The sequence below is a fragment of the Malus domestica genome, chromosome 13 (assembly GCF_042453785.1).
Source record: "Malus domestica chromosome 13, GDT2T_hap1".
In the NCBI taxonomy this organism is placed as follows: Eukaryota; Viridiplantae; Streptophyta; class Magnoliopsida; order Rosales; family Rosaceae; genus Malus; species Malus domestica.
This window is the reverse complement of record NC_091673.1, coordinates 1,522,005-1,533,018: the sequence shown is the minus strand read 5'-3', so window position 1 is coordinate 1,533,018 and position 11,014 is coordinate 1,522,005. Positions and strand designations below refer to the sequence as shown.

The window sequence follows — 11,014 nt, the reverse complement described above, 5'->3', positions numbered from 1 at the left end:
CGCAGTTTTTATTTTTAGAACTAAACTGATTCTCCTAATGAAGCGGAGTGAAAAGCCGATACATGTTGGTTGGTTCAAAATAGTGTTTAAAATGTCAACATATAAATTTATGAAAATATCCATAATATATCAAACATCAATTGTTGATGAAAATTATGAAATTTGTCATAAAATGGATTATCAATTCATCAGTTTTAGTCTAAATTAAATAAATAATTTTCAAAAAAATTCAAAATTTTGAAATCCAAGCTGGGTTGTGACAAAAATTTTAAAATAAATCGATAAATGTCTTTGATATTTAATAATTGAGATGAAATTTATATTTCACCTCTTTTTAATATCGATCTTGAATGGGAGAGATTTTTTAGTGTGATCAGCAACGAGATGATACATTACGTGTCACTATACAAATGATGAGATATGTGTGTTAAAAAATTAGTAACTTAAAAAATAAAATTTTTCACCACTTATATAAAAACACGTTATACCACTATGTCACAATTAAAAATTTATCCTTGAAGGGTATATACTTTTACTAATTAACAGCAGTGAAAAACTGACAGGTACGAAGACGCGCCAACCAGAAGAGGAGGAAGCGGTAAATCAGGGGAAGTTGGTGGCAGTGAAATTTACCCCAACCGGCCCTAACATTTCCAGAACGAAATAAGCAATATAAAAGCAGGGGGCTCCTCTTCGCATAATTTCATCTCAAAAAACTCAAAGCGAAACAGAGGATTTGATTCGAGAGAGAGCCGCCGCGAAACCCTAACCCTAAATTCCCAATTTTCTTCCCCCTTTCGATCGGATTTCCTGTTTCTGTTCCGATTGATCCTCTCCAGAAACTCACGGTGTTCTTCCCTTTCTCAAAACTTCATCACGATTCGAAGCAAGCAAGTTGTTGATGGTAGAAATCTTAAGCGGCAGTAATTTCATGCGCTCCCTGAAACAATCAAGGGCGAGCGCTATTCTCCCGATCTCAGCCGCGTCCGCATTCGCTTTCGGCTCCTGCAAGGAAGGCTGGTACTACCGCTGCCTCGGCGTCGACCCGTAAATCTACGTCCAGAGCTCTCTCTCCCTCTATCTTCCTCTTTCTCATCGTCCGTTTTCGATTATCGCACCCGGATTTTCACTAATCGTCGCCGCCGTCCGTCGATTTTTTGATTATTTTGTTGAATTGAATCAGTAACTTGTTGGGAAAGAGGGAACTCTGAAAGAAAAAAAAAAACAAATTTAGATTTTCTGTTGGCTGGCTTTTTGCTGTTCGATTGATTGATTTGATTTTGATTACGAAACGACCAAGATGTTGCTGTACAAGCAGAAGAAGAACCAGAGCACCGCCAAGGGCAACAGGCTCTTGATCAGCATCACTGTGCTCGGCAGTGCCGGCCCGATCCGCTTTGTTGTCAATGAGCAGGAGGTCATCGCCGCGGTCATGGACACCGCCTTGAAATCCTATGCGCGTGAGGGCCGCTTCCCGGTTCTCGGCTCCGATCTCAATGACTTCCTGCTCTACTGCCCCGCCGTAGGACCTGAAGGTAACCAATCCTTAATCACTTTTGAATTCACCAATCTAATCACTTAAAAATTCCTGTTCTTGATTCATGTCAACCCAATTTTAAGAATTGAATCTTACCCTTTATTTCTTACCATTCCAATTTCAAAACCCGTATCTCAGTATTGACATAAATTTATGAAATTGAATAGTATCACGGTGTTCTTAGTTGAAATTGGTTCTGTGTTTATGCATTCTTTTTCAACGTGATTCTCCGTGATTGAATTCTGGTCGCGTTTGTAAATTTGATTGCAGCTCTGAGCCTGTGGGACACAATCGGAGCGCAAGGAGCTCGTAACTTTATGCTGTGCAAGAAGCCTCAGCCAGTGAAGATGGAGAAGGATGAGATACCAGCAGCTGCAATTACTCGCAAGGGTAGTGGGAGCTGGAAGGCATGGATCAATAAGTCCCTCAATCTCAAGGTCTCTTCCCACTAAATTAATTTCTCAGTTAACGGGGAAAAAAGGAGAGCAATTTGTGGTTTGTCTAGCTTTTGTTTGAGTTATTTGGTGTCTTTGTTCATTAGTTGCAGAGTCATCGTTTCTGGCTGCAACCTGTTTTTTTCCGTCAAGTTTTTGTTTTTCGAATAAATTACAGCTTGGTTGTAATGTTTTGTTTCTTTCATTTCCTTCAGTGTGCATTAGATGAAACTTTGATTTGGTTCGGTTGCATTAATCAATGGTAGTTCTTTTTTTCGTGATTAAAACGATTGTTGTAGCTGGGGCAGTCTGTATTTTCTGACATAATGCGTTCAAGGTGGCAATTAAGTAGGTAGGCTTAATGTTGCTGTTAAACTGTCGTTTCCTTGTTCTTCTTGCAAGTTCACAAACCTATCACCTTCATGTGATGATATTCGGTAGGATTGCCTGACTAGAACGGCTCTGACATTTAGTGTGCGGGTGGGGTTTGATTAGGTGGCACTCTCACATTAACTGGAAGGGTATGTGGGGTCGGTTGAGATTAAAATACAAGGGTGTACATACCATATTTTTTTAAGCATTTTAAAACAAATTTGGGGGAAAAGGAAAGGGATCCTCTTGGGATCCACTTTGTTGATCTTCATATGTTAGCTGTTTATCGTATATCGTGCAGTCAGTTTTTGTCAGATATTATTTGTGTTTAATTTTAAATAAAAAAATTAAATAATTTCTGACTACACGATACACGATGAATGACTAAGATGTAGGGATCCTCCGGATGGGATCCAATTCCGAATAGGGGTGTGCTATCCACATATCTCATTTTACTTCTCACACATCCCTTGATAATTTATGTTCATTGATCTTCTTCATTTCATTCGATCCGACGGCTGAAAATTAAAAATGTGTGTGGTAAGTAAAATGAGATGTGGATATCATACCCCTTCCGAATAAAGTGTTAAGGTTATGCTACCACAGCCATCATACGATAATTGATGCATGTGAAAGCTGCTGAATTATGGGCATGCGGGGAGGATTTAGTGACTGCAGAGTATCAACGCGATTGAAAGTTGAAACTGCTTTCCTGCCGAGTTTGAACGGTTTCTGATTCTCCACTCCAGGAACATGCGAATTATGCTATTTCCCATTCTTTTTCTTGAAAATTATATTATTATTTGGTATACGGCATATATCGGATCAATGAATGAAAAGTAATTTTTTTTTCCAAGAATAGAATCAATGAATGAAAAGATGAATGTACGGCAAAAAATTCCACGGGTCAGGCCCAAAGAGGTGTATAGCAAACAATAGACTACACAACAGTGTGACAAGAATAGAAACAATGAATGAAAAGTTGAATGTACGACATGAGTTGAATGTAGGACAACAAAATCAACGGGTCAGGTAGGCCTGGTATTTTGGACCCAACCCGTTAATTCAATCTGACCCAACCTGTTAATATTTGTATTTGGGTGGATGTTTAACGGGTCGGGTCACTAACGGATGAACCCATTAACAACCCGTTAAATAACAGGTCACTTTGGATCAACCCGTTAGACTCGTTAACACCCGTTAGCACCCGTTAGTTGAGGATATTTTAGTAATTTTAGTAAAGTTTTAATAACAAAAAATAAACTTTATGCAAAAAAATAATAATAATAATTGTTAATGGGTGAAACGGGTCGGGTTCGGATGACCCGTTAGCTTAACGGGTTGGGTTCGGATGATCCGTTAACTTAACGGGTCGGGTTGAACCCGACTCAAACCTAATAAACCCGACCCGTTTACAGGTCTAGGGTCAGGCCCAAGGAGGTGTATAGCAGACAATAGACTACACAGCAATGTGACAAGAATATAAACAATGAATGAAAAGTTAAATGCACAACATAAGTTGAATGTAGGACAAAAAAATCAATGGGTCAGGCCCAAGGAGGTGTATAGCAAACAACAGACTACACAGCAGTGCGACACTTCTTACCAACCAAACGTTGCCGTTAAACTATCAGCGAAGGTAAAAAGGCCTTGTGCTTCTTTGCCGAATGCGACTACGGCTCCCGCCCCATTCTCTAAACAGTTGAAGAAAACAGACGAAAAAGGGCGGCGTGAATCTTCCACTGAATTCGACACAGAGCTAGAACAGATTGGTTGGGAAGTTCCATGAGCAATTTTACTCATCTTGATCAGGTTGATCATCCGAACCTGGTCGGACAATTTTCCAATGGGACACTTACATGTTTACATAGAGATGTACCCGACCAGACTGAAACGTTAATAAACACATTCCACCAAGTACCTTCTCAATTTTCCGTTCTCACACCACGTAATCAGTTACAACAAGAATCAAGTTTTATCTCAGTAAGTAAGGTCGGCGGTTTGAATCATAAATGTCATTGCTCTCGTTTTTGTGCCAAATCTTATGTTAGTTTCAAGTATTCTATATTTTTTCTTACAGTCTCTTATAAAGTCTTCTTAAGTATTCCTCTACACCACGTGATCAATTACAGAATATAATTTCCCCACCATACCACTGATACCAGAAGCATCATCTATATTTGTCGTGATGTATTTCAATAGAGTATGATTTTATCCCTTTCTATTCCCTTCCTCTTCCCTCTCCTTCTCTAATATTCTATTTTTTATCTTTTGTCTCTATATCAATATAAGATGCTGATGGAAATTTTAATTGTAACTGTTTAAATAACAAGAACCGAGAGAGAAAAAGATTAAGAGAAAAGATAATCATTGACAATTTATACGGCCACAAAATAAAGTAGCTCTCACATTATTCCGATCTGACAGCAACAATCATCTCTCATAGTACCTATCCTAAATTTGTGGTACAGTTGTCAAACCGAGCACCACTGGCAGGCACATGTGCGTGTTGTGTTCATGACGGTACATGTTGGTCGTACAATTTCCTTGTCCCATCAATTTTAAAAGCCACGAACCTCTGTTCCTTTACCGTGCATCTGGGTCCAGAATTTTCTGTCTGCTATGAGTCTTCCAGACTCAGATGATTTGCAATTTATGGTTATGGTGTCTCTCTTTGATCATCAAATCTTAATCAACAATAAAGTGGACGAATCTCCTCCTGTTGAAGAATGATTTACATGTAACGAGTTCATCATCTTTTAAACATTTTGGTTTAATAATATATGACGGTGAATCTTTTCAATGTAAGTTGTTTTTAAAATCGCAGTTTTGGCTGGGCTCCTTTCTCTGCTTCAACTTTCAACACGCGGTGCAATCAAGCCCACCAATTTCTTTGATCATTACTACTGTACATTTAAGTGTTATGAGCTCAAATTTGAATTTTGGCCACAGCTTACAAGTATATGAAACTGGGCTCATAAGGTAGGTAATGACCTAGAAATAGTACACATCAATAACAAAACCGAAGCCCAAACTACTTATGGTTGTAGCCCAAAGTTTCTCTTTGGGAATATTTTGTGTAGGATTGTCCGACCATGTTAAATCGGAAGTTTTTTTTAACACAAGTATGGAACTCTAGACCCCATATAATCTTACTAAGTTTTTTTTTAATGTAAGGTCTCCAAATGATGGCTTCTTTTGAAATGCAATCATCCATAGTGCGATATAAGGACAACTTATTTTGCATAAAATTTCATAAACCACACTCCTCTATGTTTTTTGAAAGGGTGGTGCCATCCACACTCCCCTCTCAATTTTCGACAGTCAGATCGAATGAATTGAAGAAGATCAATGAACAAAATTAACAAAGGTGTGTGAGAGGTAAAAATGGGTGTATGAATAGAACGACCCTTTTTGAAAGCTTGAACGTGGATAAAACAAACCTGAGTTTAGTCAAATTGACTAGAGCCCAATCAACTTTGAACATCCTTTTTACAGTTAAGTTTAATGTAACATAAGATATTGCTCGAATAAAAAAAATCTCCAACGTGAATAAAAGTTCAAGTAGTTCTCTTGTTTTCAAACTTTTGTCACTTCAATTTCCATTATGGTTTAGTCTTTAGGCCAAAGCCACTTCCTTTTTAGAAAGTTTCTTCTTCTTTAATCTTTGGGTCAATTTTTAAGTAAGATTATGGAGTTGAAATTACTCTTAGATTAGTAATTTTACTTGGTCTCAATCAATTCACAACATCCAAGTGGTGCATTTCCAAGAAGGAGATTGGAAGAAGGAAAAACGTGAAGAAATTGGCAAGTTGGAAAGGAGGGAAGGAGAGTAGAGCAAAATGGTCAAAGATCTCTCGAAACCATGCTTAAAGAGGCAGGAATTAAGACATGCAGCACGTCGTATTCAGGATGTCCCGACATGCAAACAACTGTTCCCAAACGCACGAGTGATTCCGACTATTTAACAACGACATGTATAAAATCTCATCCATTAATTCATTATCCATGGAATTTGATAGATGTTTGTGAAGCAAGTTTGCTGGTGACTGTTGAAAAATGCGGCTAACCCTGCAGAATTTGATGGCAACAAATCACTTCCTCCAAGCTTCCATTATTACTCTCACTTGACTTCTTAACCCAAAGTTGCTAACTATTTTAGTCTGACTTGGCTTCCTCGTAAAATAAATAACTGTTACTCATCAATATTTTAGGTGACTGAAACAATAGCTCACTAGCACCGATATTGTCTTTAACTTGCGTATTCTTACCTACTAAAACATTGAACATATACAACGTTCAATCTCAAAATAAAGTAATTTCAACACGCTCTATTTTACCTTTTGCCTGCTTCCCTTGATTTTAGTTGTTGATTCTCCCTTGATTTGTTCAATCGATTGATTAAGAAAAAAAAAAAGTAAGGAGTGTGCAGGAGATCAATCAATTTTTATAAGTAATTTTTCTCTTAACAAAATATCTCGCTGCAATGTATGGTAGGACGAACAATTTATTATATATTGCATTCTATTTTATAAAATTTTCCATTATGAGAATTTAAAATGATCGACAATACCAACTTCCTGCACAAATACTTTTGTTTTAAGGAAAAAGGAAGAAGAAGAAGAAGAAGCTAAAGTCTCACGTCTGCATTTTGCTAGATTAATATTTTCGGCCCCCATAGTATTGAGACTTTTTAATCAAAACATTCTTTGAGATTGATATTACTCCTTAGTGTGGTCCTTAACAATGAAATTGATAGAGATGGTCTCAGAGTTTGTCCATCGTAAATTTGGTCTTTCCGTAAATAATATGTCAATATCCTTATTAAATTGTAACTGAACGGCCATGTGACCATCTTTTTACAGGTATTTTCGTCAAACCAACTCCTTCACTTTACGAGGATATTGACAAATTTTTCACAGAATGACGGAATAACCAAAACAATTTACGATGGATAAACTCAAGTATCATTCATATCGATTTTCATTATCAGAGACTAATATGAGAAGTTATGTCAATCTCATATACCAGTTTAACTAAAAAAACTGATCTTAGTGATTCTTTGCGGAATGGGGACAAAGTAATGGGAGTATGGGATGGAGAAAAGAGCATGAAAGGTTTCGAATAAAAGTAAAGCTCTAGTACAAGGGGTCAATAAAATTATAATTTAAGTTTTCCAAAAAATAAAAAATAAAATAAAATTATAATTAAAAAAAAAGTCCTTGGTTAAATTCGAACAAGTTGATATTAAAAAAATTATAAGCGCACCATTATATATTATTGCATGTAATTTAAACATCACAGATTATTAAAAATGTACGTGGGTTTGTCACATAATGTACGTAATTATCTGGTCCAATGCCCTACGACTAAGATGGCTCGGGCGGCCATCAGTGCTTCCCTCTTATTCTCTCACTAATCTCCTCCTTTTTACACCCCAAAACCAAAAGCTTTTGACCATTTCCCTTAATCAAATTATGATTTAAATGTTAATTAACAAATAACAAACAAGCGGATCCGTGTCACTATTTTTTGTTTCCACAACCCATGACATATTGTTTTGTGGGCATCTGGATTTTTTTTTTTTTTATGTTCTGATTGTATCTTACACTGATAGGGCAGGGGATATTTTGTTTTATTTATTTATTTATCATGCAGCATTAGTGACATGCATATAATTACAAAACGTTTAAGTCCAATCTAGGTGGCTAAAATATAATACGATATAATGCACAAATGAAAGGAAATTTAGGTGCTATACCAATTCCCCAGTCATAATTTCTGATATGTTTCTTTTTAAATTTCAACGTGGGCAAGCTTAATCCAGCTAACATTTTAAAGAGAAATTTGGGCATATAACATTATTAGAGCAACTCTCACATTGTATATGATTAGTATGAAGTGACCAAAACCCAAATAGTATTGTACTTATATAAGCAGTATTCTACATGTGACGCTATTGCAGTTTTTCAAATTAAAGAGAGCTCTAAAGTTGTATTCTATGAAATCACTAGGGGATGACTCAGTGGTTAGGGCAGAATTTCATGCACGTATTCTATACTGCACGTGTTGAGTTCGATTTTAGCGCCGGTAAATCACACGAGGTGGCAGGAAGTGGCTGAAATACTTTTATGAGTCTTCCCGGCCAATAAAAGGATCAACTACCATGACGAAGTCACCAATTTATCCTTTTAAAAAAAAAGTTGTATTCTATGTAATTATTGGTGGGTTCCTTTTGGGACACAAAATATTAGTAATATACTACATGAAATCTTGTATATATTATGTATATCATACCATTTGAGAAAGAGATGCAAATTAAATTTGAATTATGTCATACTTCATCTGATATTCCAAGGCAATCGAGCGTAGTTATACTCAATGACTCATATACTATTAGTTGGCCTGGCCATTACAGACAACAATTAGACTACAGAGAATATTATGTTAACTGTACCTTTACAAAATTTAGAATCTCAAGTTGAAAAGGTAGTCGTAAACTCCTTCAACTTCATGAGAGATTTTTCAGTGTGCTGGGCATACGACGCAGTATACTAAATGTCATAACAATTGGCTAAAAACTTGAAGGAAAAAATTCTACCAATTGTATCATGACACTTGATATATTAAACTGTATTTTCGGTACACTGAAAAATCTCTCTAACTTCATGTCTTCAACTCATTAGAGTGTGAATAATTAAAACAAATTAATTAAATAGTAAATTATTGTGCAGTCCATATACTTTGAAGCTAGTAATTAATTATTAAAGTATGCAAGTAAAAAAAGATATAGATTTGTTGCATTTGCTTTAGGGTTTACTAACTCATGGTGACTTTTGCTCAGTAGTATTAATGATTTGAAAGAGAAGGAGATAGTAAAGTTAAAGCACTCCCCAAACTTCATCCATTGGTCGGAACACCCTCGTACCTTCTTGGTAGAAGTAATACACGAGAGAAATTTGTGTAAGAATTCTTGAACCATATCATTCGTAATTTTGTACGACACTTTTTACAGAATTATATGACATCTTTAAATGTTAATTTCAGCCAAACTCACACGGTTCCCTTTATCGAAGATATTCTCTGCACTTTAGAGCCTAACTCGTTCTTTTTTTTAATTTAAATATAAAATAAAAATAAATTTATCTATGATCTCTTTGATATATATTGGAAGTGAGCACATGCACATGCACATGGTATTGTTTTCACCCCATGGAAGTAAGAGTTTGGGAATAAAAAAGTTTGAGTTCTATAACATCATGATTCATCCCGTGTACTATAGTTTATATTATCACGTTGACCGAAGCTATGGGGCTTCGAAATGCCTTAAATCTAGCAAAACAACGCAAACTCGGGAGAACCATGGTGGAAGGGGACTGGAAGGTTGTTATATGTTATCACTGGAAGACGTGAGATCTTTTGGAGAATTAGAACTATTGTGCGGAGGACGTTAAATGGCTTGCTTCCTCTTTTGCTTCGGTAGAGTGGAACTATGTCTATTGGCAGGCTAACTTTAATGCTGTTGCCATCACCTATTTAGGTCACAGATGCAACAATTTGTAAAAAGAAAAAAAGAAATGCTAAGGGGTTTCTTAAAAATAAAACTTTTTATGAATTCTCTGTCACTTTATAATTTAACGTCAATTCTCATGTCAATATTATATATATATATATGTATGTGTATATACGTATTCCCCTAATGGAAGTAACCTAACAAAAGGGGAGATGGAATTATTGCACTTGTTACTTGAGGAAAACCGAAGAGAAAGGGAATATTAATTCAGGTAAAGTTGGAGAAAAAGTGAGATAGATCGCGGCAAAGAACATAAATAAAAGCGAACTGTTTTTCGAGAAAAGTGGTCACAAAAAAGAAGAAAAGTTTGACATTGAAATTGGCCTGCCTTTTCACTTTTTTTTTTATTTTTTGGTGGTAAACGCCTACCTTTTCACTTTCTCATGATAGTGCTTTCTTCCCCGTTCCCTGCATGAGCTAATAAAACAGGATTCTTCAACACTGATTTTCCACAAATGTAAAAAGTTACTGCAACACTTCATTAAATTCACACACACATATATATATATATCATCTTTCTTTTTTTTCAGATCAATCGGTGGCAAAGCTACGTTAATCCTTTTTTTTTTTAATAGAAAAGATCACACACACGCACATGTATATCATCTTTCTTTTTTAAGATCAATCGGTGGCAAAGCTACGTTAATCCTTTATTTTTTAATTGAAAAGATTCATATAGGTATTTCAATTTTTTTTATAATTCATCAATGTTAGAAATCGAACTCAGAATAAACCGTGTAAAATACAGATCTGAAATTCGCCACAGCTACTGAAGCACCAAACATATAACATGAAGTGCGACAGTAGCCTAGTACGAAATCAAAGCACATTTGACAGTTTGGGTACAACCGTATCCCACCCTACAACAATAGGCAGTGGATGGTGGAATCCAGCCTAGATAGATCATAATCTCAGGGTTGGATTAGTGTTTTGCTCTTCTACCTTTTTCCGTTTTAGTTCCATCACCATGCCACAAGCAACCTAACCCTAAGTCAAGACAAAATTTCAAATGCAAGATAAGGACTCTTAATTGCTTGAGTTATAAGTCATTTGCCGTCACTTCATCGAGCTTGATTCAAACATAGGACTTTGGAGAGA

The 11,014-nt window shown here is 36.1% G+C and overlaps 1 protein-coding gene across 1 annotated transcript; it reads left to right on the top strand.

The window, feature by feature from the left end:
• Positions 1-550: 550 nt before the first annotated feature.
• On the top strand, positions 551-2,258 carry LOC103420001 (uncharacterized protein At4g22758-like). Its single transcript, XM_008358078.4, has 2 exons — positions 551-1,535; positions 1,808-2,258. Exons 1-2 carry the CDS (start codon positions 1,301-1,303, stop codon positions 1,987-1,989), a joined length of 417 nt encoding a protein of 138 aa, XP_008356300.2. The 5' UTR covers positions 551-1,300; the 3' UTR covers positions 1,990-2,258.
• Positions 2,259-11,014: the final 8,756 nt, after the last annotated feature.